We start from the raw sequence: 27,434 nt of genomic DNA on the forward strand, positions 1-27,434 counted from the left end.
TCTGCAGACAATAGCTTGTCTGCATTCTCCCAAAAGAGTGCTGGTGCTACTTGTCAAGCCTGATGCATGGGTTTTATTATAGGAAGTAGTTACCAGTGGGCCCCTCTTCAGTGATGCAAGTGAATTTTATTACTTAGAAACTCATTTTATGTCAGATCCTAAAGAGCACCAGTGTGATACAGCAGCTCATCAAGCAAAGAGGGTGATTTCAGGTCTCCATCTGATCAGTAACCGTAACATTTTTATGTCCAGCAGCTGAAGCAATGGTGCAGGAAATGGTGCTCAGGAAGCCCAACAGGCCACCTTTGTATAAACCCCCCTGAAAGGGAGGCCCATTTAACAGCCAAGTCAGAGCTGACATCATGGAGATGTAATAATCACAGCAGGAGCCCAGGCATCCTCGACGTGGCACAGGGAGGGCCAGCCCAGGAGCCAGCAGGTGGGGGTGGCCATTCTCCACTCCAGAGGCTTGCTGCTGTGTCACAGGCAACATCGTTTACAGGCAACCGTAGCCATTCTCTATAGCCAAGATGAGCTGGCAGGACACTCCCGTTTCCCCAGTAGCAAGCATGGCTGTGCCCAAAGGCTGAAATATTAACACTTCTTCAATACTGTATTCAGGCTTAGGCATTTCACTTCTACTGAACCCAGACAGCGTATGGTCTAACTTTTCCATCAGTTCTGTAGAAAACAGCAGAACTATTTCCTATAGATCTCGTTTGGGCAGGGCACCCAGGAACATCTGTGATGAAGCTGAGCAAGACTCTTCCTTTCCTTGCCCTCCTGTATCCCACAACCTTGGTCCCAGAAGGAAAAACAAGAGGATGGTGAGAAGCCATCTAGGGATGGCAAGCTGTCCCCCAGACCCACAGCACCACCTCCTCCCTGCTTCCTGTCCCCTGTGCAATCCCCTGGATCCCCATGGCCAGCCTGCTCTGAAATAACTGAGATTTGACATACACCAAACACCAGGGTTTTACTAAACGCCTCTACTGTGCAGGGTTTCCTGATGGTTCTATCCCATTCTAGCAGCAGCTTTGTTGTTCTTGTTCAGTCGTGTCTGACTCTTTGTGACTCCATGGACTGCAGCACACCAGGCTTTTCTGTCCTTCACCATCTCCCAGAGTTTGCTCAAACTCATGTTCATTGAGTCAGTGATGCCATCCAACCATCTCATCCTCTGTCATCCCCTTCTCCTCCTGCCTTCAGTCTTTCCCAGCATCAGGGTCTTTAAACCTTGTTCTCTTGAGTATGTACGTGAGTCCGTGTACCATTTGGGTAAGGCCCCATGGTGGGCGGAATGATGTCACACTAATACTGACTGCATCCTCACCCTGAATGTGTGAAGACGTTACCTTACAAGGGAAAGAGAACAGATCTGATCAAGTGAAGGCACTGGGTTGGGGTGTGGCGGGAGGCAGATCATCCTGAATTATCTGGTGAGACTAATATAAATAATAAGGGTCCTTATGCAATGAAAGCAGGCGAGTGAAAGTCAGAGAAGGCGACATGACAATGAAAATTGAAGTTGGAGTGGCGTGACCACAAGTCAAGAACTGTAGGCATCCTCTCAGATGTGGAGAGGACAAAAATAGATTCTTGCCTAGAATCCTGGGAAGGAATACAGCCTTTGATTTTAGCCTCATAAGGCCAGCTTTTGACACTATTATCCAGAATTATAGGATAATACATTTTTGTGATTTTAAGTCATGTCACTAAACTTGTGATAATTTGTTAGAACTGCAATGTGCTTAGTCACTCAGTTGTGTCTGATTCTTTGCAACCCCATGGACGGTATGTAGCCCACCAGGCTCCTCTGTCCATGGGATTCTCCAGATGGGCCCTATCTATTAACTTAGATAGCTGTGTTATGGGGAACTTATTTATTACATGTGATTTGATCAGTGGTTTCATGCTGAGCGTGGCTGTCAATGAAGTTATTAACCTAATTTTAATTTAAAGTTTATACCTGGGATTTTTTAAGAAGGAGATCAGCGACTGAGAGCCTAGTAAGCAGCAAGCATCTGATAGGTGCTTTTCATAGGTTAGCTTGCTTGATTCTCACAGTCACCCTTTAAGGTCAGTGTGATCATTAGCCCATTTACAGAGGGGAAGACTGAGGCTCAGAAAGCCTGAGTCATCTGCTGGCAGGTGGAGGTGGCCCAGTTATTCTACTGATATGTGCTGCCCCCAAGGAGAGGTCAGCACAGCGGCTAATGCTGGTGACATGGGGAGAAGTCAGGTGAGCAGCCCTAGAGGACCTGGGCCATCTGCCCCAGGGCTCTCTCTTCAGCAGAGAAGAGGAGGCCTCCTTGGGGTTCGCAGAGGTCCTCTGGCCCAGAGCCACCAACCTTCTCCTGGTTGCTCGCTCCCAGCCTGGCAGTCATTCTGAACCCCTGTTGCAAGGGTGCTCCCTCTCTAATCAGATGGGGAGCATGGGAGCTGAAGAGACACAGCCAGCATCCAGGATCCCCCCAGAGACCCTCACATGCCACATACAAACAGATTGTCTCCAAATATGTAAGTGTATTTTCCAGCGGCTCCATCTCATCACTCACCATCTGGACCCTGGTAAATAGGGTGATAGTAGAGTCTTTGTTGCTGGACAGCAGGTTAAAACAAACCCTTTCTTACCAGGAGTTCAAGAGTTTGATTTTCTCCTGGGAGGCTTAAGAGAGCTCAATCGAGTGCAGAAAATGAACCCCCGTGCAGGCAGGCGCACGTCTAGACGACCTCAGTCTGCATTTGCTCTGTGATTCCCTCTGAAATCATGACGTGCTGGACGGTTTACCTTCAGTCACAGGAAGCTGGCTCTCAGGCCTCATTCCTATTCCGCTGTTGCAGAGTTTCGTCAGTCCCTGGGCGTTTACAGCCGTCCCAGCCGCCAAATCTGTGCAGCATGCTTGGGGGAGAGTGATTGTTTTAACTTATTATGTTAACTCCTTGGACAGTTATTCTGAGGACAGGAAAAAAAAAATAATAATGCTTCTATCTTTATCCAGTTGTGAGTAAAACTTTGGAGGGGAATGGAGGAGAGCTCTCAAACTCTAGTTCAACTCTTAGACCTTGGATTGGCACTACTTTTTGTCCCCCCACCCCCTACCTCCCTCAAATTCCCTTCTAAGTCGTGCACCTTCTCTGATTTTATTCCTCAAATTGGTCTGACGTGAGAAGCTAGAACAAGAAAATCCGTGTTTTACTGCTCTAGTGGATGTTCTTTTTCTCAAGTTTCTGCTTATTGGACTGTGTCAGGCCAAGCAGAAGCCAGGAGTCTTTAGTCAGAGCAGCTTTTGCTGATAAGATTCAAGTCAGAGACCAGCAGATTGGTCCCCTCTATGCAGGAAAGCCAGGGAACTGGGGAGACGCGGATGGGGGCTCCCTGCGGTTCTCACACTTTCCTGCACTCACCCTCAGGCCCGCAGCTGTGTGACTACTCCAGCCCCGCCTTCCGCAGCACAGCACGTGTGTCCACAGCGTGTGTGTCCCCAGGGCCAGAGCCCCAGGAAGGTGACACACAGGGCTGAAAAGAAGGTGTGCCAGTCCTGAAAGATTTGGTCAGGATCGTCTCAATGGGCTGTCTTCTTGGGCTGCAGTTTCCAGCTGCCCTCTTCCTCTCCGCGGCCAGGCGGGCGGGTTCTCAGAGCTTGTGTTGTTGGGATGATCAAGCAGGGAACCAGCCAGCTCTGGAGGTGTTTCAACCCAGAAGGCCACTAGGCTGAGGTGAGAGGCTTGCTCACCTTGTGCACCCAGAAAGTGCTGGGGATGCCAGGCTATGGGTAGCACTCAGGAAGAGGAGGGAGAAGCCAGCAGCATGAGAGGGTTAGGAGACGGTCAGAAGGTGTCCTGGCAGGAGCCACCCACACTGGGCTAACCAGGAGACAGCCTTTGGCTGTGGGGGCGGGGGGTTGGGGGGCTGTGCCCCCACAAGGGTTGGTGTGTCCCCCATGTCCAGAAAGCCCACCTGGAGAGGAGAGGCAGTGAGTGCTGCCAGGGGTTAGCTTTCATCACATCGGAGAGACCCCCAGTGTCCTTTTAATGTTAGACTTTTCCAGTTAGTCCATTTCCCCCCAAATATGTGCACTGTCAGAGAAGGGTCTCGACTTGGTGAAATGCGAGGAGAGTCCTAGATCTGACCCGCCCCAGCCAGAAGCCTTGGAAGTGCCTTCACCCCCAAAACATTTGCAGCCTTCTGACTCCATCCCTCACTTCCTCCTCATGCTGAGATGTCCCTGCTCCCCCGCCTGTCTGGCCGCCTCCATTCCTCCTGTCATTGTCAGCCCTCCTTCCCCTCCGCATGTATGTAGCCACTGGTGAGTTTGCTCTTGGGGAGCTGGTTTTCTGTTGTGAAATCCCGGTGAGCCACTGAGCTCTCCGGTGGAGTTTTAGGATGGAACTCCGATGCTGACACGGTAGAGAGAGAGTCTTTGACCAGCACAACTGAAGGTGCGAGGCATGCAGTGTCAGCCCCATGCACTCAGGGGATCCCAGAGATGAGGAGTACTTTGAGAAGAAGACTCCTCCTCCAACTCCAAGGAGCATCACCCAGGCACTTTTAGAAAGAAACTAAGCTTTCTGAGACTTGACCCCATCCCACTTCCTCAACCCCCACTACAGAGCCCCGGTATTTATCAGACAAAGCCTGAGAGTCCACGCATGCATGTCCCCAGTCCTATGGGCTTGAGGCTTGTGGCTCTCCCTACGTTTAATTGAGACGCTGGCAGACACTCTCCTTCCTTGAAAGAGTGCTTTTCTGCTCCCTAGAAACTATCCCATTGGTTGGAATTGTGAGTGTGAGATTTAAGGAGCCTTGGAGATCATCTAGTTTAGCTTTACCTTCTTTTGTAAGTCAGGAAACTGAGACCCAGAGAGAGAAATGACCTTTCAAGGCCACCCTGCGAGTTGCTGATAGATGACAAGCCCAGTCTCCTAATCCTAGTTGCCTTTGAAAGGCGGTCAGATCTCACTTTTGTTGCAGATGACGACTGGTTTCCAAAAATAAAACTGTGAGTCAGTCGAGATCAGTCCTGAGACCACCAGCCTGTTTCACCCTTTTAAGCAGGGCTGGAAGGTTCAAGAGGAATGGGATGGGAGGAGGGCTGAGAGAAAAGTGGGGAAGGAGGAGTCAGGAGGATGGAGAAAGAAGGGCAGAGAAGAGTGCGTGTGATGTCACTCCTCAGAAATGTCCTAAGGGCTTGTTTCTGGCACAGTGACACTTGTAGCTCCCTGGCAGCCTGAGTATCCTAATCTGTCTCTGAGACAGCCCCCTGGATGACAGATGAACCAGGCTTCATCTTCACACGACTCCCAGGGCTTCCCTGAGACAACTCCAATGGAATTAGTGAGAGTAGAATTTCCCTGCTCATTGAGAGCAGCACCTGTTCCCTCCTACCCCCAAAGCCCAAACTTCTCCCCATCTGCCTGCTTCTCTTCTATCTATAATGCCTTCAAACAGCCTGTGAGAGGCTGTGGTGAGCAGTTCTGTAGTAAACCTGCTGTGATTCAAGGCTGTGTTCTTTCCTGTCCTGAAGGACAAATGGGCAAGAAAGGAAGTGGCTGGACATGGCCGTTGGCTTCAGGTCCCAGGGTTGCCAAGGAAGAGGCTGTGCTCACAGCGTTGGTGCAGGAGTGGCCTTCGATGGGACAGGGGGTTTTGCTGCGAAGCTAGTCTTTCTTGGAACACTTCCTTGTGTTGCTCTTTGAAATCCTCAGTCTTTTGAGTTTCCCTGGGATGTTGGGTTGACTGAAGCTTTACGTTTCAGACCTCCAGAAGGTGGTGAGTAAGCCATGATGGGCTGGTCTAAGATTTAGTGTCAGGTGATGTCAAAGTTTAAAACTATAAACTGCCAGTCTTGTTCATCCAAATACAAAGAATCTCACAAACTGGCAATATCACTTGCCTCCTGGAAGGAAGACTGAGGGATGAGGGGGAATGGGGAACACTTTACTATTGAATCCTTTGTAGATTTTGGAACCATATAAAGGTTTTCATTGATTAAAATTTTGTTTTTATTTAAGGAAACAGTGAGCATCTTAAAGAGCTTTGTTTTTGTTATAAAGTTTGGTCGTGAAGATGGAATAAAACTTGATCATAAATATGCTACCCTTCTTGGTTACTAAGTCAGAGAGCTAGAAGTTCATGGGCTAATTTAGTTCAATGACCATCACACAGTACATGTCTACATCTTACAGATGAGGAAACTGAGGCCCAGAGAGGAGACAGGACTGGCTGGCGAGGCCTGGGTTGGCTAGTTAGTGGCAGACTCAGAACCAGAAAGCTCCAGAGCTCCTCCTACACCTTCCTGCTGCCTCTCAGCAGTTCTTCCCACTGGGTTCCTCATGAATTATGCTGGAGATAAGTTCCAGGTGAGGATGTGTACTAATACCACTGTGAATATGCTGCCACAGTCCCTTGGCTGTATCCCAGGTGCATGACCGTGAGTAGCATCACTGGTACCATATACAAAGCCGAGGAGGTGTGACAAGCTCCTTGCCAACGAGAGGTGCAGAGATGACCGAGCGTGTGATCTCCTCCAGGAGCAGGCTGTGTGCTCACCCTATCATGTCCCTTCCCAGAGCGAGGACCAATGACATGAGAGGGGAGGGAAGCCCTGCCTAATACATGTACGTGTCTTCATTGCAGAGTCATCAGCTACGAGTGCTGTCCCGGATATGAGAAGGTCCCAGGAGAGAAGGGCTGTCCTGCAGGTGAGTAAGCCTTGCCTGTTGGCGCAGATGGAGGGGAGGAGGGAGGGAGAGAGGAGCACCCACGTGAGGGGCAGCAGAGTCTGAATGGGGGTCCAGAGGATGAAGGCTGGAAACAGCAAGTTTCCCACGCTGTCCTTCTTTGCAAGCCAACCTTCTTAACACGCTGGGGGAACAGACTCTGGTCCTGACCTGCCTGTGCCCTCCACACCAGGCACAGGCTCCTGCCTTTGTTGTTTCTGGCTGCAAGAGATTCTAAATACATCTAGCATTGCTGAGCAGCCCTGCTGGAGAGGAGACAGGGCAGGAGAGGCCTCCGGCTGGGCTGGGCACATCAGGCCACCCCACCTAAATGTCGGAACCTGGCCCATTGGAGCTTGTAGGGATGGGAGTAGCAGGCTGGCTTTCCCAGAGTCAGCCAAGGGTACCACGAATGGCCATCTGGGCCCACAAACAGTGTGGTACCTGTGAATTCACCTGTGTGAGATCAGATCCTTTTGTTTAGTCCTGCACACCTTTGGGGACTGTGCAAGGAAGATTTTTTCTTTAACTTGGAAATCTTTGCTAGTTCATTAGTTGAGAGTGTGAGATTGAGGTTTAAGAGATAGGGGGTGATTTTGCTGGTGCCAAGGTCACAAAGAGGGTGGCATGGACAGGGGCCATGGCCTTCCTACTGAGTAGCAGGATAGGCAGGAGGTGTGGGATGGGGAAGAGAGGGAGCTGGAGGGGGCGGGGTGCCTCAGGGCCTTAGTTTCAGCTCCTTTAAAAGGAACAGGAGAAACTCCGGGTGTGAGAGGAAGGTCCTCCAGAGCTTCAGGCTATTTCAGGAAATAGCATTTTATTACTTGCAAATACCCAAAGCACTTCCGAGATCTCTTTCATTCCAGTGGAAGCCATTAGGGAACCAGTTTCAAAAACAACTAGATAAGTCCCTAAGACTAGCTTGTAATTGGGCTATCTGTTTCTGGTGTATGTTCCTACCTGTGTTATCTGATTGCCTATGAACAAAAGCTTTGCTCTGCTGTAGTTAAAAATGACTGATCCCTTGAGCTCACATAGGGAAGCCCTTGGCTGTGGAGCTGTTCTAAGAAGCAGGTGCCTGGCCTCTCCGGTTCCCCATAGCAGGCTGTGTCTGGCCTCCTCCAGTGGGTGTGCTCAGAGGAGGAAGGGTGTGGTCTGGCCGGGGAAGTCCCGCAGGCCATACCTGCTCTACCATCTGCCTGCCTCTGCAGCCCTTCCGCTCTCTAACCTGTACGAGACCCTGGGAGTCGTCGGTGCAACCACCACTCAGCTGTACACAGACCGCACGGAGAAGCTGAGGCCCGAGATGGAAGGACCCGGCAGCTTCACCATCTTCGCCCCCAGCAACGAGGCCTGGTCCTCTTTGCCAGCTGTGAGATGACCTCCTTATGCCCAGGGCTCTCATCCCGGGGACCGTCTTACTGAGACTGTGGTGGCTTCTAGTCTCAGGACACACCTTCCTTAAGCCCTCAGATAAAGCCATGGCACTTGAGCTTTAGCTATGCCTCCCTAGGCGGCTCCCAGTGCTCCAGCCACTCAAGTGCCCAGACAGGTCTCAGTGCTCACAGAGGAGAGGGCTCTGGAGAAATGGGAGTCCCCGGGGCACCTTTCCCAGGGTGGCAGGGACCCATCTGCTGAGTGTGGGGCCTGCAGCCCCCTCATGGCAATCCTGACCCTCCTCCTAGGAAGTGCTGGACTCCCTGGTGAGCAACGTCAACATCGAGCTGCTCAACGCCCTCCGCTATCACATGGTGGACAGACGGGTGCTCACAGACGAGCTGAAACACGGCATGGCCCTCACCTCCATGTACCAGAATTCCAACATCCAGATCCACCACTATCCCAACGGGGTAGGGAGTCCTGCTTCCACGGCTCTGCCCCGTGCCCACCCTGAGCCCTCATTTGGTGCATGTGTGGGCGGATTTCTGGGGTCATGTCCTGCAGGCGGGGTCACCTGTGGATAGTCCTCTGCCTCCTGCACTTGCTTCTCCACATTCTGCCCTGTGGTTTCCCTTCTTGGGGCTCACAGGCTATGCCTCCAGGGTGTTAACCGCTCACGCTCACTCCTCTCCTGGGCAGATCGTGACCGTCAACTGTGCCCGCCTGCTGAAAGCGGACCACCACGCAACCAATGGTGTGGTGCACCTTATTGATAAGGTCATCTCCACCGTCACCAACAACATCCAGCAGATCATTGAAATCGAGGACACCTTCGAGACCCTGCGGGTAGGGGATCACCGTGGGGCCCGGGGAGGCCTGGGGATACACCGCCTCCCGTGAGGGCCCCTTCTGTGGGAGGGGTGGAGGGTGTCTCTATGCTCAGGGGCATTTAGGTGGCCGTGGAGCAAGTTCCTCTGGTGCCCATACACGTGGTGAAGTCACTAATTCGGCGGTCAGGTTGACCATAGGAAGACATCATAATCTTGTGCTGGGAATGTTCCCCTGCCGGACTTCTCCCTTGTGAAGTTTCTTTTCCTTGACTCCCCTGGAAAGTTCCAAGGTCGTAGCTGCAGCAGTTCTGCAGCCTGGGCATGCATTGTGTGTTCCGGAGTGGGAAGGCTCCTCCTGCCAGATGCTGGTGCTTACCTGTGGGACTAGAGAAATGGCCTTTCAAGCTGCATGGTCTTCTGGATCACATGTCCCCACCATGGGATCCTTGTTTCATTCATACTCCCTGTTTCCTTGGAGCCTAGATCAGCAGAGAGGCCACGAATATAGACATGGGAGCCTGGGAACTGACATCTGGCTTGGCTGCTGCCTGCTCTGAGTCCCAGAACTCTCCTCCGTGCCCCCTGCCCAGCAGGCATTTATCTAACAACTGTGGTGGCAGGCGGGCGTTCCTCTTAGCCACAGCTGCCCAGAGGAAGTTAGCACAGGCTGCCCCGTCAGGGTTTTTTCCCTGATTCAAGAACTTCCTGACCACAAAGGATGCCAAGTGGAAGTGGGGTGGTTCCTCCCCCTGGAGATCTCCAACACACAGAGACAAACACCCCCAGGCTGGGCTGGTGCTTGAGCAGACTCAGGAGGAGGCTCTGGGGGTTCCTGGGGGACCCCACTGTCCACCCTCTTCCCCTGCCTTCCTTCTGGGTCACTCAAAGTTTGGGGGTCTGCTGTTCCCACAAACTTGGTGGCACAGCTTTTGATTAGTGGCAGCTGATCCCAACTGAGTAACCTCCTCTTAGTGTTCAGGTTTTGCAAATATTCCTTGCTTTCTTCTTCCCTTTGGCTCTCCTTAATACTCATCTTTCCTTCTGCTGACATGTACTCATTAAGCCCCTGCTACTTCCCTAGTGTGTTCAGAGGAATAGAGGAGAATAAGTCAAAGTTCTGTCTTCACTGGCACTCATGTCCTTGGAGGACACAGACAAGAAACAGACAAGGCCGTCACAGATGGTGCTAAGTGCTGTGAAGTCAGGCAGTGAGTGGTGAGCAGGGGAGACCCATAGGGTCTAGTTGGTCCAGGAAGGTCTGTCTGGAAGAGGTGACTTTTGAGCTGAGGCCTGAACATTGGGAATGGCCAGTTATACGAGACATGCGGGCAAGAGCTAAGTTAGTAGAAGGGAGAGGGGGAGTAAGGCTCAGAAGCAGGGCGAGCAAGGAGGCCTGCAGGACTGAGTGAAGAGCACTAGGGAGCCAACAGGTGAGGTAGAAGCAGCCAGGCTGGGGAGGCCAAACCCTGTGGGGCCTTGGAGACTGAGCGAGGACTGTGGCTTATCCTGATAGCAGTAGAATGCTTTTAGAAGAGCCATCTGGTTGCTCTGTAGAGAAGGGGCTATGTCATCCTTACGCTCACAGAGCTCACACAAATAATCATCACCCAATGACCGAATTGCAACATGAGGACAGCAAGCTGTGCAAGTGTGTCTAATAGAAAGGTACTTGTTTTCATCAGGGGGTAGTAGGCGTGGCAGGCTGGGGTAGGGATGGAGGGCAATGCCAAGTTGACTATCTAGAGAAATGACATTTCAGTCAAAGCCCGAAGAAAGAATAGGAGTCAGAAAAGCACGGGAAGGGCAGAGGGAACGCTGCAGGGCCAAGGCCCAGGGTTGGAAAGGAGGAAAAGAGGGCGGCAGCCAAGGATGACCAGAGTGGGCAGAGCTCACTGGCGGGATGGGAAGAAGTGAGCCTCGGTTCGGCTTGTCTTTACATCTGGGGCTTCTGCAAAAGTCAGGAGCCCTCCAGAGGTGCACTGGTGAGACCTCGTGTGCCTCGAGTGTGTGGAGATTCCCAGAGCCCTCAGGGAACGCACCATCTGCTCCCTGCCCACAGGCTGCTGTGGCTGCATCAGGGCTCAACACCCTGCTCGAAGGTGATGGCCAGTACACGCTCTTGGCCCCGACCAATGAGGCCTTCGAGAAGATCCCCGCTGAGACCCTGAACCGGATCCTGGGGGACCCAGAGGCCCTGAGAGGTGAGCACCCCTGGGCTGCTGCTGTGCCTGCCTCATTAGAGTAGCCAGACTGAGCCCCAGGCTGGTTCTTGTCCAAGTAGACATGCTGCCTGCCCTCCTGTCCCATTGCTCCCGGCTGGCCCTGTCTGTGCAGAGGTTACAGCAGGACCCTGGTCAGAGGGGCCAATAAGAAGTCCAGCAGCCTTGTCTAGGGGGACAGCTGGGGTGAGGTAGGATGCATTGCTGGAGGTCCAAAGTAAGGTCTGGCCAGAGTCAGGAAGAGTTAAAGGCCCAGATGATCAAAGCCAGGGCGAGGCTGCCAGCATGGGCAGCAGCTTGGAGGTGTGGGGAGGGGTGGCCTGTCTTGGCATCCTTGAAATGGAATCATCATACTGACTGACCCTTGAACTCTTCCTGTGTCTGGCCAAGCGCCTCAGGGATAGTCCAAAATTAGAATTAAAAACCAGTTACAGTCAGCTCTTGATTCTTCTTTGCTTCCTCTTCATCCTTCATCCTTCCTCACCTTCTCAGGCTGGTGAGTTAGGTGGAACATTGGTTACTCCTAGAGGAGAGTGAAGGAGCAAGCTTGTGTGGGAGGTTAGAAGGGGAGGCCAGGCTCTGCCACCCTCCCCCAACTCCAGGACTCCTGAGACGCTGCCTGTGGGTCCCCGAGTTCCCTGCAAAGGGAAGTAGGCCCCCAGTCCCCTATGTCCCCTCCAACCACACTTGCTCCTCCCAAATATGATCCAGGGATGACTTCGCTTCTTTTGAGTATATTTAAACCCACCTTTGAAATGTGCTATATAAAATGCCTAATGCATTTCAGACACCCCATAAATGTAAAACGTTCTCCTTACAGCTCTATAGGGATGGAAAAGGGCACATTTCTGAAAGCTCAGGTGGGGAGCTGTTGTGTCCAGACTTTGTGGGGCCAGGAATCCAGGCTGCCAAAGTGAATGCGGTCCAGGTCAGGGAAGGTTAAGCCTAGTTGGTGTGACGGCTTAAAAGCAGGTCACTGGGATCTGATGTGCTGAGTACAATGATGGAGATGCTCCCAAGGTCACAGGGATGAGGATGGCGGGGGGTGGGGGTGGGGGTGGGGTGGCTTCCGCAACCTGAGGGTCTTGAAGGCTTCCGAGGAGATGGGGCTTGGGTGCAGCGCAGCATTTTAGCTTTTTATTTAGAACTGTTTTCCCCCTAAAACATGTTTTGTACCAAGCACCTTTTTATTTTTGTAAGTATCAGAACATCTTTTTATAAAGTGAGAAAACACCCCAGGTTTATCCCTATTGCACTCCTGCCTTTTCCCACTCAGGAAACTGTTTGCTCAAAGCCAGGGCCCATGTAAGGGGCTGTGGTGGCAAGCGGGGAGGCAGGCAGTCCTGGTCCACCTTACAGAAGGCTGGTTATTAGCGGGTTAGCAGACAGGTGAGAAGTGGCCCTGGGTCGGTGTGCCCATTGGCAGACTGGCTCCCAGCCTTGGCCTGGCTCGCCCTCTCGTCATTTCCCCCCACCCCCACCCTAGTCTCCCCCTCCTTTCTGGAGAAGCTCAGTCCCCAAGGCCTCATTCCCATGGCGGTCTTACAGCCCTTTGTCTTCCCCACTGGCTGAAGTGGGTCCGTGCTGGCCTTAATGGCCTTTGACACTTGTGCTGGGTCTCAGAGCTTCCTCCTGTGTGGTTTTGGTTCCCACACTCAGGACACATTGAAACTTGCCTCTGTGTTGGGAACACAAGACAGAGGGCCCCCGTGACCCTCAGTCCCGGAACGAGCTCTGCCTGGCGGGCTGGGCACATCTCCCTCCACTGCTCCTTGTAGCCTCAGCACGCCTAGCCCCTGCCCTAATGCTAAAGCGGCACTTGAACAAGCACGATTCTATTTTTGATTTATGGGTGGGGTGAGTGGGGCAGCAGAGACCAGCTTACTGATCACCATCCCCAGCCTCTCACAGATTACAGCAACTAAGCAGACCCTGGTGTTCGTGTTTGTCGTTCAGTCGTGTCTGACTCTTTGCAACTCCATGGACTATAGCCTGCTAGGCTCCTCTGTCCATGAGATTTTCCAGGCAGAAATACTGTGGTGGGTTGCCATGCCCTTCTCCTGGGGATCTTTGTGACCCAGGGATCAAACCCAGGGCTTCCACATTGCAGGCAGACTCTTTACTGTCTGAGCTACCAGGGAATTGGGTTCAAACAAACAAAAACAAGATCTTCAGATGATTCAGAACTTTCATATACTACAGTTTTTCGTCTTTTCCTACCACAGTTCATTTTTATGAAAGATCAGTAAATAAAAAAATCCCAAGGTAAACACATTTGAGGTTTTCCATCTGGGTGGTTCAGATACACATAAGAGAATTCACCCTGAAGTTCAGGTGTGTGCTGTGTGCTAAGTTGCTTCCATCACGTCCGACCCTGTGGACTGCAGCCCGTCAGGCTCCTCTGTCCATAGGATTCTCCAGGCAAGAATACTGGAGTGGGTTGCCATGCCCTCCTCCAGCAGATCTTCCTGACCCAGGGATCAAACCCACGTCTCTTACATCTCCTGCCTTTGAAGGTGGGTTCTTTACCACTGGCGCCACCTAAGAAGATAATCACTAGCGTTTGTTGAGCATATACTCCGTCGTCAGGCACTGTGCTGGGTGCTTCGATTCAGCTTCATGTTATCCTTACACCAGCCCTAAGAGATGACTGCTATGCATGCTTCCTCTTGACCAGTGAGGAAGCTGAGACTCAGAGAGACTCAGTGACTCGCCCCGGGTCCCACAGCTGCTAAGTGGCTGAGGTGAGATTTGAACTCAGGCAGTCTGACCACAGAGCCCTGGCTAGTTTTAGAGGCGAGGCTAGGAAGTGAGGAGGAGAAGGATCCAGCCTGTGTGGTGCCCCAGACTCATCTGATTGTTAGCCTCAGAGATGATGGAATCCTCCCAGCTGTGGGCAGGCGGCGAGGTGACGCCTGAGGTCAGCCTGGGCGGCACTGACTTGACCTGTGTCCTGTGCGGCCCCCAGACCTGCTCAACAACCACATCCTGAAGTCGGCCATGTGTGCCGAAGCCATTGTGGCAGGGTTGTCCTTGGAGACCCTGGAGGGCACCACACTGGAGGTGGGCTGCAGCGGGGACATGCTCACAATCAACGGGAAACCCATCATCTCCAACAAAGACGTCCTGGCCACCAACGGGGTGATCCACTTCATCGACGAGCTGCTCATCCCCGACTCAGGTGAGCCAGGCCTCGGGGGCCCTGGGCCTGTCCGGTCTGCTGTGCCCTGTGGCACCCCTGGTGGTGTGCTAGGGGAATTCAGGGATCTCGGGAGCTGGTTCCCTGCCTGCACCTGGCTCACAGCATCCCAGGAGCGATGGCCTGGGCACCTGGCAGGCTTTGCCAGATTGTGAAGGATCTAGAGCTGCAGGCTTGGGAGTCCAGGCTTTATCTTGTGGGCAGGGGAGAGCCATGGAAGGTGTCTAGGGAGGCTCAGCCACAGGAGCCCTTCAGAAGCTCTGCCTGTTCTGGTTGGGCACAGAGGGCCATTTGCTGACCTCAGAGCATTTGCTTTCTCAGTTGTGCTTAAGCATCCTAGGGTCACTGGCCCAGGGAGAAAAGAGCGAATGGACTTTGGCTTGGGTTCCATTCAGCATCTTTGTGCCATCTTGGATTTCCAGGGAGTTCTGCTCCTAAGAAGTGAGAGGATTTCACAGGGGAAAAACCAACCCAGAAGAAAGCTTTCCATGGGTGTGGTCACTGGCATTGTCAACTCTTCAGAAGCCATGGCACAGACCATGTGCTTTCTTCCTCCCCAGCAGCAGACAGGACCCTGACCAAGGGCTGGGACAGAGGCCCCCTGCCCACCTGAGCCTCATTGCACTTCCCCATCAAGCAAGGTTTTCTGGGGGACCATTCCCCTGATGTCACAAACCTTCTGTGCCCCAGCAGTGTTTTAGAGGGGTTGTTGACTCAAGAGATGACATTCCTGCTGATGTATGTCATACTCTGGGGTGGATGAATGGTAAATGAAAACAGCACTTTTAACTTTTGAACCCACTTTCTCCTTCCTTGTAGCCAAGACGCTATTTGAGTTGGCTGCAGACTCCGATGTCTCCACAGCCATTGACCTTTTCCGACAAGCTGGCCTCAGCTCTCATCTCTCTGGAAATGAGCAGTTGACCCTCCTGGCCCCCATGAATTCCGTCTTCAAAGGTATCGTGGGGAAGGCAGCCTGGCACATGTCTCCCTGGGGGCAGCTGCCCATCTGCTGTCACCTCCGCGGCACCCTGCCCGATTTATAGCTCCCCGTGGACCGTTCGTGCTTCCACCCAGCTCAGCCGAAAGCAGATGTGACTTCACCAGAAAGTGAAGAGGCACTGCTGTTTCGTTTGGCAGAGCAGAGGATGCATGTGGGGATCTGGTCCTCAGAATTGAAGTGTGTGTCTGTCGGGAGAGCAGAGTGCTCCCTTGTCATTCTCTTTGAGAGGTGGATTGCCAGTGTGACAGTCGGGAGGTCATAGTGAGGATACAGCTGAACCACGGCCGTGGGGAAGGCAAAGAAGGGCCAAGTTGTGTCCAGGCCTTCCCTTCCCTCTTAGGGCAAAATTCCAAACACATTTGATGATCTCGAACTTTTTTTTTCTTTTTTTAATTCTCAGAAGATGCCAGATGTTAAGGAATATTGGCAGCCTTGCTGGATTTCTCAATCTCCACTTCCAAAAGGGGGATCAGGCTTTCTGCCGCATGGTCTCTGAGTCTCTTCATTTCCAGAGTCAGTTTCTGGACCTGACCACGCCTTCTCTTGCAGATGGAACCCCTCCGATTAATGCCCAGACGAAGAATTTGCTTCTGAACCACATGATTAAAGATCAGCTGGCCTCCAAGTATCTGTATCACGGACAGACCCTGGACACTCTGGGCGGCAAGAAACTGAGAGTTTTCGTTTATCGTAATGTAAATTCTGGGTCCTAAATCATGCTCTCTCTTTATCTCAGCTCCAAGCAATGGAAGTTATATTAGTGTTAAAAAAAAAAAAGTGCTTAATAAGTAGGAGCTTGCCTGAGAACTTGTTTCTAATAAGGAAGGAAGGACTTTTAGAAAGACTATCTGATATCAAAGTATCAAAATGGGGTTTTGCCGAAAGTGTCTAAGCCCCTTTTGTGGAGGCCTTTGGGAATGAACTGCACATCTGACTGGCCTGGCTGGGTAAGCAGCTGTCCACCCTGACCCCAGAGTGATGAACAAAGGGAGGAGGTATCGAGGGTTTGGATCCTTCTTAGCTTTTGTGAAGAGAAGTCACTTGAACTAACCATACAACCCTCCTTGATCCAAAAGCTTCTCTTCTCTCTTCAACTGTTTCTTCTCTCTCTTCAAACCCACCTATTACCCTGGCAGAGCAAACAGGAAGTACAATGCATCAGCCCTTGCTCAGGACCAGCCTGCACCATTTGGCTAAAGATGGTTATCATTTGCTAAGATCAGTAGACTCTGTCACTTCATTTGATCACTGTCCATGGCCCTCTCCTGTCACACAGTAGTCTCATTATGAGCCCTGTCTGTAAATTTCTTGGGGCCTCAATGGCTCTTCTTACCTTAAGGAACACCATTTTTATTTTTTTCTTTCTTGGAGAAAGCACATCCTTTTATCCTAGTCTTAAGGCTGTACCCCATGTATATTCACTGATCTCTGTGGATAAAGCCACCAGCATATACCCTGAACAATCAGGAGGCCTCTGCTTTGGGTAGGGGGTAACTTGGCCTTTCTTTGCCCCTTTTACAGAGCCTGTGCATTGAGAACAGCTGCATCGCAGCCCACGACAAGAGGGGGAGATACGGGACCCTGTTCTCCATGGACCGGGTGCTGACCCCCCCAGTGGGGACTGTCATGGACGTCCTGAAGGGGGACAATCGCTTCAGGTAACTGGCCCTATCCCCAGGGGATTTCTGCCGGGTGGTCATGCTAGGGCAGGATGCTGGGTGCCAATTGTCTGTCGAGCTTCCCACCCTTGGAGGTTTAATGAACACTGGCCATGCACCGATGTGACCTCCCTGGCCAGGGATTCAGAAAGGATGAGGGTCACCTTGAAAGCTTAGGTTGAGAAGGGTTGCTTCTAGAGGGTAATCTTCAAGTCCATGGGAACAGGGAGGGGCTGCACTTTTATTCCCAAGTTCAGGGAAAGCTTCCCACTCTGCTTTGAAAGTCCCAGGGAAGCCGAGCATGCCTGGCCCTGCGCCTGTAATGAGTTGCCCTGTGAAGCGTCAGCTTCCAGGCCCTGGCAGTTTCCTGGCCTCTCCTTCCTGGACTCCCCGCGACGCTCTGATTCCTTGCCCTGCTCCCTCCATTTCTGACCTGTTCACTCACCGCTGGGTGCCCTGGCATCCAGTGGTTCCTGCCACCAAGTTCAGCCGCCTCCATAAGAACCTGGGAGACCACCCACCCTTTGCCACACCCCCCAGCCCCAGAATCACATCCCCCAGGGCCCTTGTGGCTTGATCAGTCTGTAGGTCAGCCCTGCTCTGACCTCTCCCTTCCTCCCTCTGGCTAATGACTTTTGGCTTTTCACTGAGCTCTGCATTTATGGAGAGGAGATGCGGACTGGGATTGCTCCTGTTTGTACAAAACCCAGCAAGGGTGTGAATGCCAGTGCTCTGGGCTCCACCTGCCCACAGTGGTGTGGGATTTGGGCACATGACGACCCCCTGCACCCACTGGCAGGTGACATGTTCCATGTGCATATCCACAGCATGCTGGTGGCCGCCATCCAGTCGGCAGGGTTGACCGAGACCCTCAACCGGGAAGGAGTCTACACGGTCTTCGCTCCTACCAATGAAGCCTTCCAAGCCTTGCCCCGTGGAGAACTGAACAAACTCATGGGTAAAGACCCACCTAAGTACATTTGTCAACTTTTCTAAAGTAATCATGTCGGTCAGGATTCCAGCAGGAGACCATCGGCAAAGAGTTTGACCAAAAGGAATTTAAGATTATTTGCAGAGGTGTGGGCAGGGTTAAGGGACCAGGAAAGGGTGATGATACAAAGGGGTGATGAGACCTTTTGATGTTTACCACCGCAGACCTGGGGGTGCTTGAGGAAGAGGGTGACTAGGGGAGGGCATGAGCCGGGAGACCCTAGGATGAGGGGTGCAGGACAGCGACTGGAGCCACATGCTGTTGGGGTCAGAGCCTGGCAAGGGGGCTTCAGGGTGCCACAGCCTCCCTCAGCAACCCCCTGGCAGCTGGTTGCATGAAGACAAGGGAGCCTGAATGCTGCATTTCACGGCGGTCAGCCTGTCTGGGCAGCAAACAAGACGGAGAAGAGCAGAAAGGAGCTCAGGGTAGGTGACAGCCAGCCCAGTCAGCAGGGCACGATCCTTCCCCTGAGGATCTGTGAGAACCTGCTCATGAAGCCATCGCCCTACACCACGTACCCCTCCTCGAGATGAGAGCTTTACCAAGAAGCTAGTCGGCCCTGAGCAGTTGAGTTGGGATGTCTAAGAGACAACCTAGCAGTTAAGAGCTTGGGCTCCCGAATTATCAAAAAGCAGGTCAAACCCTGGCTCTGGCATTTATTAGCTAAGTGACCTCTAACAAGTTGCCTAGCCTCTCTCAGCCTCAGTTTTCCCATTAGAAAATTAAGAGTAGTAAGAATACCTTGCTTAGAGTGTTGTGAGGATTAAATAAACATTGCCTGTGGTGTTGAGTACCCATCCCCCATCAGTAATGGCATCACGGCCATGATGATGGGAGGTGGGGTAGGCTTGCGGTGTATACGCTGATGCACGCCTGGGAATGAGACTTCCCCTCCACCATAGAAAGGTGAGCCTGAGGAGGAGGTAGAAGGACCTTGGCCAAACTTTGGGGCCCACATCATCTATAACTACCCCCCACCCCACTCCTGAGTGGAGAATAGAAAGCTCTGGCAGCTGTGAACTGAGTTTGTGTCCTGTTCAATTTTCTTTACTGCTAAATGAATGCTTATGTCTACAGTGCTGACATGTGTTCTAGAGGAGAGAGGAGTTCATTCTGAACGTAAACTTTCCATTCTCTCTCTGTTCGGCAGGAATGGAATATTCCCCAGGTGGCCCAGCCTGCTCGGCTTGCCTTTCATTTTCAGTTGTGCAGGAGCGGAGGGAGGGCTTGGGCAAGGCTCTCCAAATATGCCCTGCCCCAGGCTTGGAGGCAGGATTAGACCCCAGCGTGCCGAGGGGTGATGGCACCCATCCAGGTGTCTGAGGTTGACCCAGATGTTAAAGATCTCGAAAGAAGGAGACCCTTGCCACCCCAGGAGCCAACTCAGCTTGGCACCTCCAGGCTGTATTTTTGTGGAAGAGTAACTTGTCAGCTCCAAGTTGTGGGTGTTTGGAAATCACTTGGTACCTGATGGCTCCATCCTATGGCACTCATGTGAATTTGTCAATAACCAAGTGAACTCCCCACAGTGCTTTCAAGCTTCCTCTGTTCTCAATTTCGAGATGCTGGAAATAGCCATCCATGAGCCCTGGGGGTATCCAGCCACTTGGCTGGTAATATGAGTATTGGGGAGGCCATGACGAAGCTGCAAGGGCAGCTGGCAGTTTTAAGAATTGCCTCCCACACTTAATTGGGGAAATGCCTGTGCACCTTTATGAGCAATTGGCTGCTTTCCCCAGTTGGTGGAGAAGCTGATGTGGACTGGAAAGAATGCTGGGACGTGATGAGGAGGGACGCCGTGGAGGGATACCCCCCTCGGCCCTGACCTCATCGGCTCCATAGCTCCTCCAGACTGCAGCTGTCGACTCTTTTTAAGTTCTCCCTTCAGGAAACAGCCGTCTCAGAATATGCATTTGAGGGCAGAATGTGTAAACATTTCACTACTGTGTTATAACTGTTGGGAGCCATGCTGATGATGAAATGTCTCAGATGCCGGTGCTGGAAAGACCCCTGGCTTTCCAAGCAACTATTTAGTCATGGAAACATGAGTCACACTCATAGAGGAGTATGGATTAACTCCTTCTCAGCATCGCAGAAGCGTGTACTTAACCTAGCAGCCCATCAAATGCACGGGTAGCTTCATGGACACCGTCATATGACTTGTTCCCCTGATCATTATGGAAATGATGGGGTAGAGGGCTGAGCAAACAGTAGGTGCTCAATAAGTGCTTATTACCTGGGCAGGGGGTTCTCTGTTACAGGGGTGACCACCTGCATCTTCTCCTTTGGGCCCTCCTTGACCACACCAGTTACGAGCCTTAGGATTAACTCTGCTTTCTTTTCCCACACACCTACAGGCAATGCCAAGGAGCTTGCCAACATCCTGAAATACCACGTTGGCGATGAAATCCTGGTCAGCGGAGGCATTGGGGCCCTGGTGCGGCTGAAGTCTCTCCAAGGCGACAAGCTGGAAGTCAGCTCAGTGAGTGTTTGTAACATTTAAAAGGCTGGCAGTGTCCTGCCACTGGGGCTCCAGGACACAGCTCATCCCTAGGATGGCATTAGACACACACTGTGTTTAAGGTGCATCTTGAATCTCTGAGTGCATTTTATCAGAAAAGAAAAGAAAAAAGAGTCTTCCGAAGAAATTAAGGGAGACTGTGCTTAGACATGAACAAGCACTTCCAGATTTGCAGGGGAATAAAGCATCTGATTGGCATCTGAGAGAAGCTATTAGATATAATCCCCCCTTAAGGAAGTGATAAGCAATACTTACATGTCTTGAAAGATCGATTCCCACTCCATCACCTCCAAGTCCAGGGCCTCACTGAGCTGAACCAAACCAGCCCAGAAGAAAAAAAAACAAAACAAGAGTCTTTTCTTCTGATACTTGATCTGTGCCCCTTCCCTCCCTCTGCATGTTGGTGACACCCATTCCCCTTTGGAGCCGCCTCAGAGGGTCCCTACCTCCAAGTGAAGCTGCTGGGGCCTCCCTGCCTATACCGGGCAAGGCCACTGACCGCCCCGCCCTGCCCCAGCCTGTGGACGGAGCACCTTGCAGCATGCAGCCAGCTTAGCCTCTGCGCCTCGTGCCTCTCGCCTCGCCTCCAGCCGTGCCTGTGCTCATTAGCTTTTCTCGGGAGCGTGGGAAGGCAGGCAGGGGCAGGGATGGCCTGACCTGTGACTTCTGCAGGCTGTCTGAGAGTCTCTCAGCACCTGGATTGGGGCTTCGGGGTCCTGTCGGTCTCTGGCTTCACTTCCCCTGTCCCCCTTGGGTCTGATCTGTGGGTCTTTCAGAAAAGCCTGAGACAGATTTACCCTGTGAGAAAATCTGGAGTCAGACATGGAGGGAAAGTGGAAAGAGCCCTGCCCCCAGAGCTGGACACCTGGCTTCTGTCCCCAGCTGTCCTCCTCCTCAGCTTAAAGGTGGCACTTGGCCTCTCTCGAGCTCCCATTCCGTCAGGTGGGGCCTTAATGTCTCCCTCTTCACTTTGCACTGCTGTGAGGGCTAAATGAGTCATACAAAAGAGCATTTGTGGACTGCAACGTGCTGAGTCCACAGAAGGGATTAGACTGAAACCACCGCCACAAGGACCTACGGTATGGCACAGGGAGCTCTGCTCAGTGTTGCGTGGCAGCCTAGGTGAGTGGGGAGTTAGGAGGAGAGTAGATACGTATGTGTGCGGGTGAGTCCCTTTGCTGTTCACTTGAAACTATGGCGGCTTTGTTAATTGGCTATACTCAGGCACCAAATTAAAAGTTTAAAATAAATAACTACATTGAACCCACTAGACCAGTGGTCTATCACTGGCAGGGTCTGTTCCGGTTACCAGAGTGTTCTCAGCAGTTCACATAGGATCTGGCATCCAGAAATACTCAGTAAAGGTTTGCTCGGTTGAAGAATGGATGGGATAAACAGGCTCCACGTTGAACAATCATTGTCTCTATTTCTCCCAGAAAAACAACATGGTGAGTGTCAATAAGGAACCTGTTGCTGAGGTGGACATTATGGCCACCAATGGCGTGGTCCACGCCATCTCCAGCGTCCTGCAGCCTCCAGGTAAGGCCCTAAAGGACCACACCCCTACTCAAGCCTACCACTGGTCTGTGTCTGCGCATGGCTGTTAGCGCTCAGTAGAAACACCGCTGTCGGCAAAGATGAGAATGAATGTGGAACGTGCGGACTGAGCATCCCTGAGCAGCAGGGCTGGGGCTGGTTGAAAAGCGCCTTAGAAGCTCTTGGCTCAGATGCACTGCACCAGTAACTGAAGGAGAGACGTCTCTCTGCTGAATTGCCTCGCTGTCCCAGCCCCACGCAAACAGAGCCCAGTTGTTTTTCACAGGCCGGTGCTGTGAATGTGGGGCAGAGTACACGCCTCCTACAGCATCCTGCCCCGGCTGAGCTCTCTTAACCGCCAACCAAGTAGAGCCCGGCCTCTTCCCTCACTCATGCATTCTCCTTTCTTTGAGCCCTCTCCCCATGGGCTAAATTCCTCCATGAGTTAAGGAACGTTATGAAGGCAGACTTCATCTGAGGATGTAAGCCAGAAAACCCAACAGTGCCCCTCAGTCCTGGCAGTTATGAAGGACATGCTAATCATATCTCTCTCATCCAAGCTGCCTTTTCTTTTATCTGCAGCCAACAGACCTCAGGAACGAGGCGATGAACTTGCAGACTCTGCACTTGAAATCTTCAAACAGGCATCTGCATTCTCCAGGGTATGATGCCAGCTACGTGGGCCCCTAGCCTGAATAGCTGTGGGTCCTGCGCTCGGGCCCGTGGAGGGGACGTTCCTGTCTCCTTTGGCTGTCCGCCTAGGGCTCTCCTGTCATTTCTCCCCACTCCCATTGGAGTATCCTTAGCTCTGGCCTGTGGGGAGTTTGAAATAAAAACCCAGGCCTCCTGTTTCCTTTGTGGGTGACAGCCCAGGCCTTCAAGCCTCTGCCTGTGGGGAAGCTGCAACTGGTGAGAATCCATCTGACCAAGAAGGACAGCCCATCCTGAATTTTCCTGATAGTGGGCTGGCCTGCTCTGAGCCTGGGCCTCCAGGTCACTCTTCCATCTTCCGTGACACAGCCCAACATGCTCTGCTGGGCAGTGGTGTGGGTTCTGGCTTCTGGGCCAGCTCGAAGAACCTGCCTTCTTTCCCTCAGCGCCACCTCCCTCTCAGAGCCTCTCTGACTTTCTGTGCTGCTTCTCCTGCTCCCCAGCTTGTCCAGGGATCCCATGCAGGCTCCCTTGCTGCTCTGGGTCAGGTGGAGTCCCTTGGGAATATGGGGTGTGTTGAGGAAGTTTGCATTTTAACACACAAGGCTGCAGAAGGTGGTCCTTAACCCAAAGGTCTGGAGCATGTCACTTGATGTTTGGACAGGGGCGCTCTCCTTAGTGCTCCCTGAGGAGGGCTCTGGGCCCAGAGTTCCTGTTCGCGATTGCCACCCCTGTGTGGGCCTAGCTCCCCAAGGCCCAGATGATGGTCTGGGGGGAAGCCTGGCTCTGGGGCCCCACAGGGCCCAGCAGTTCCACAATTCCCCTTCCTCTTCCTCACCCCCCCACCCCCCGTTTTTTTCTGAGTAAGGATGGCCATAGGCAAAGCCACTGCCACGAGCAAGCGTAGGTCTAACTGCTGCTAGAAACCTTGACATCTTGTGTTTTCTTTCAGGCTACGCAGAGCTCTGTGAAACTAGGTAAGTCTGGTCTGGGTTTGACGTTCTCGTAGACTTATGTAAGTCTTACCCTGAAACAGGCCTAAACCTGCCATCTGCTGTCTGTAGAAAGAATATCACGGTGCCATAAAACGCGGCCTTTGGGGTCAGCCACAGAACCCCTGGTTTCCTTCTCCATAAGATGGAGATGATAAGAGTACCAGCCTTTTAAGGTTGACATGAGTTTTTGGCTTTGGGAACCTGGGAATGTTGCACAGAGGCTTGGCAGGAGCAATGGTGAGGATATGGTCCCAAGCTGGGAAATGGAGAATACCTCAGTTCCGATCATCACTGAGTAAGACTGGAAGTTTTACAAACCAGAAAGCATCTGCTCTGTGCAGGAGAGGGTGGCAGAGGAAGGCTGTTGGTCCTCTGACAGTGTCCTGGGCAGACGTGGGGAGTCTGCACCCTTCTCACCTGTGCCATGTCTCTCTTTCAGCCCCTGTCTATCAGCGGTTACTAGAGAGGATGAGGCACTAGTGCGAAGGACCACAGGAGGAATGCGTTTCAGCAGCTCCCTGCCGCTTTCTCTCGTTTTGCCAAAGAGACTGAATGTTTTTGAAACCAAATTATCACACTTTGATGCCCATGGGTCACACCGAAATGAGATCTGAGCCTTGGGAGGGTGGGGGCGGGGGGAGGAGGGAGAGAGAGAGACTTCTCATTTTTGCCCCCTAAACATGGCGGTTAGCCCACTGCAATGCAGTCCTGGATGTCACTGCCTGACGTTGACTTCCAGCAAGGACCTGTTGGAATTTCCTGTCTGTGCCACGTACACTGGAAAAGGGAGCCAAAGTTTCTGAAGCTCACAAAACATGAATCAGGCCATCCAGCGTCACGAGGGCGACGTGGCACGGTGTTTGTAACGCTCTTTCACAGTTGGAGAAATGGCATCCTTATAAGCTATGAGTTGAATGGCTCTGTCAAATGTTTTTCGCGCCTCCGTGTGGCTTGGACCCTTCTGTGTGACCCTGTCCAGTTAGAAAAGAGAGGGTCGCTGAGCACGCGGAGCTCAGGAGTCCCCAGGTGTGGCAGAGCCATGGTGTGTTTGTAATAATAAAACCACAGAAACATACACGTACGTGGATGGGAACGGTGTGCCGGCCTGGGTATTCACAGGGTGGGGATTCTGCCTCTTGGGGCTGTGACGTTCCTCCCACTGAAATTCCACCAGGAGCAGCGAGGTGAGAAGCCCTGAGGGATGGTCCATGGGGGTGACCACGGCATGGACTTCACAGGTGCACCGTGAGAATGAAAGGACATAGTTCTTATAAAATACTCAGCATAGCGTTAAGTGTCCTTATTCTTACTGGGCTGTCTGGAACTGCTCAGGATTGGGGCAGCGGGAGCCTTTTTGTAGTGTCTTTCCCAAAGGCATCCTGCTTTCCTGGAGACTGGGGCAGTCCTGCCCTCCCCTGTTGCACTCGGCCAAGGCTGACTTAAGGGACCCAACAACCCAGAGATGGCGCTGCCAGGGATAGGGCCGTGGAGGAGCAGACACAGCCCCTCCCCAGTGGCTCCACGTCTGGGGAAACACAGCCGTTACACGTCATCCAATACAGTCATCCATGCCTTCATTCCTTAGATATGAGTGTTAGGCTTGGTCAGCAGACAAGGCCCTGTTCTCAGGGGGAAGAGGCTCGTTGATCTGCTAATGGCACTGCCTGTCGCCTGCCCATCCACGTGGACTCGGAAGGACTCCATGACAGGCAGGAAGGAATCTGAGCAAGTGGGGGCTCCAGGAAGTGGGAGGAAGTAGGAGGAATTGAAGGGGCTGACCTGGGGGTGGTGGGGAGATGTCCCAAGAGATGAGGGCCAGCCTTCTGCACATGCTTGGTCCGGCCACCCTCCCCCAGGGGTTCCTGCAGGCTCGCTGCCTCGGATGCCCTGCTCGTGCTGGGGTGCTGCAGCTGTGCTGCTCTGGGACTCCACGTCCACACACCTGCATGTCACAAGATGCCATCAGAACCCAAAGAGGCTATTAGCGTAACTTCGAAAGATCCTTTCGTGGAAAACAAAAATCACCACACAATTCCTTAAAAATGCCCAAACCCCACCATCTGTCCCTGTGACCCCAGCCCTGTCCCTATCCCAGCCTCCTCCATAAGGGGGGGCTCTGTCCATTCTACCAGCTGGATAGTCGTCCTTGTGACAGAACCATGCACAGCCGTGCCCCACTGCCCCCCTCCCAGCCAAAGAGGATGGACTTCCCTTTTGGGTCCTAAACATCCCCACCCCTGCATTTCCCAGAGACTCAGGCTAAGCTTAGGTGCTGCCATCTGAGGATGGACACCCAGGGCCAAGGGGTCAGCCACTGGATGTTCCCAGGGAAGGGTGAGCCCCTCATCTCTTGTCAGAAGGTAAGAGCAGCCAGGAGGTGGCTCAGGCCACTCTGAGCCCTGCCCGCCGAGCCCCAACCAGGCAAAGAAGGCAGAAGAGAAGGGAAAGGGGCTCCGCTTGGTTCCCTTCACTCCCCACTGTCACTCTGAGGCTCCCAGGCCTCTGAGCTGGAGAGGACCACAAAGACCCTCAGCATCGAAGCCCCAGGGCTTTCCAGGCTTTTCCCACAGGAAGCCAGCTCAGTGATGGGGCAAAGAAGGTAGGCTGTGTGGCTATGCCCCTGAATGCGTGATCTTTTCTGTTTCTTGCATCAGCCCTGTGAAATGGTGAGGACCCGTGTGTGTGCTAAGTTGCTTCAGTCGTGTCCGACTCTTGTGACCTTATGGACTGTAGCCCACCAGGCTCCTGTGTCCATGGGATTCTCTAGGCAAGGATCCTGGAGTGGGTTCCCGTTTGCTCCTCCGGGGGATCTTCTGGGCCCAGGGAGATCGAACCTGCATCTCTGCTTCTCCTGCGTTGGCAGGCAGGTTCTTTACCACTAGCACCACCTGAGAATGCCAAGGACTCATAGAATCTCTATTTTACCGCTGTGGAAAAGGAAGCCCAAAGAGGTGAGGCAGTTTGCCAGACCACAGTGTAGGTAGGGGCTGAAACATAAACCAGACCCCACACAATTAACCCCTTGTGCCCCACCCACCCTAGGGCGCACTGAGGAGGAGTCCTGGCAGCTATGCTCAAGAGGGACACAGGTGCTGGGGGGCCTCCTGAGAAGCCCTGGGGCCTGGGAGCTCCTTGCACAGCCTAGACTACCGCTTGCTTACCTGCTGCTGGGGGGCCAGGAGGGAGTCAGTGCCTGCTGTGGACACCCTGGCCACGTGGACGTCAGCACAGAAGGGAGACAAGAGGGAGTTCCCCTGTGGAGGAGAGCACCTCTGCTTGAAACCATAACTCAGTGTCACGGTCTGAGCGGAGCTGCCCAGAATCTTGTGCTCGGAAAGCTTTCTAAAGCCAGGAAAGAAGGCCTCGGAATGAGGGTTGGGCCTGATGCCCTGCCCCGAAAAGTCAAATGGGGCCGCCTCCCTGGCTGTCCCTGCTTGGGAAGGAAAGGATCACATCCGCTTGACAGGGTCCTCTGTTCACATCCCAGACTGAGACAGTTCAGAGAATAAGTGTAGGGGTGGGGGGAGTCTGGAATAACCCCCTACACACGCACCCACACACACCCAGTGGACGGAGAGCCCCAAAACGGAGCCTCAGGCACAGATAACTTGCTCTTCACATCTACTCCTGGGTGGTCAGAGGACTGGGTGAGGAGGAAGGGAGCAACTGAGGTATGGCTGCCCCATGGGAGACTTCCAGCTCTGGCCTATTGGAGGCAGGCTCCATAG

At 52.8% G+C, this 27,434-nt stretch overlaps 1 protein-coding gene across 1 annotated transcript in view; it reads left to right on the forward strand.

The window, feature by feature from the left end:
- TGFBI (transforming growth factor beta induced) overlaps nucleotides 1-24,781 on the forward strand; it is a 33,187-nt gene extending 8,406 nt beyond the window's left edge. The window contains exons 3-17 of the mRNA XM_069592108.1: nucleotides 6,641-6,705; nucleotides 7,935-8,095; nucleotides 8,409-8,573; nucleotides 8,803-8,949; nucleotides 10,993-11,134; nucleotides 14,121-14,333; nucleotides 15,171-15,308; nucleotides 15,904-16,049; nucleotides 16,876-17,012; nucleotides 17,840-17,970; nucleotides 20,361-20,485; nucleotides 21,961-22,063; nucleotides 22,643-22,722; nucleotides 23,664-23,688; nucleotides 24,146-24,781. Of these exons, the coding sequence (XP_069448209.1) occupies nucleotides 6,641-6,705; nucleotides 7,935-8,095; nucleotides 8,409-8,573; nucleotides 8,803-8,949; nucleotides 10,993-11,134; nucleotides 14,121-14,333; nucleotides 15,171-15,308; nucleotides 15,904-16,049; nucleotides 16,876-17,012; nucleotides 17,840-17,970; nucleotides 20,361-20,485; nucleotides 21,961-22,063; nucleotides 22,643-22,722; nucleotides 23,664-23,688; nucleotides 24,146-24,186 (1,819 nt within the window). The 3' untranslated portion in view covers nucleotides 24,187-24,781. The remainder of the gene's footprint in view (nucleotides 1-6,640; nucleotides 6,706-7,934; nucleotides 8,096-8,408; nucleotides 8,574-8,802; nucleotides 8,950-10,992; nucleotides 11,135-14,120; nucleotides 14,334-15,170; nucleotides 15,309-15,903; nucleotides 16,050-16,875; nucleotides 17,013-17,839; nucleotides 17,971-20,360; nucleotides 20,486-21,960; nucleotides 22,064-22,642; nucleotides 22,723-23,663; nucleotides 23,689-24,145) is intronic.
- Nucleotides 24,782-27,434: the final 2,653 nt, after the last annotated feature.

The sequence above is a fragment of the Ovis canadensis genome, chromosome 5, assembly GCF_042477335.2.
Source record: "Ovis canadensis isolate MfBH-ARS-UI-01 breed Bighorn chromosome 5, ARS-UI_OviCan_v2, whole genome shotgun sequence".
In the NCBI taxonomy this organism is placed as follows: Eukaryota; Metazoa; Chordata; class Mammalia; order Artiodactyla; family Bovidae; genus Ovis; species Ovis canadensis.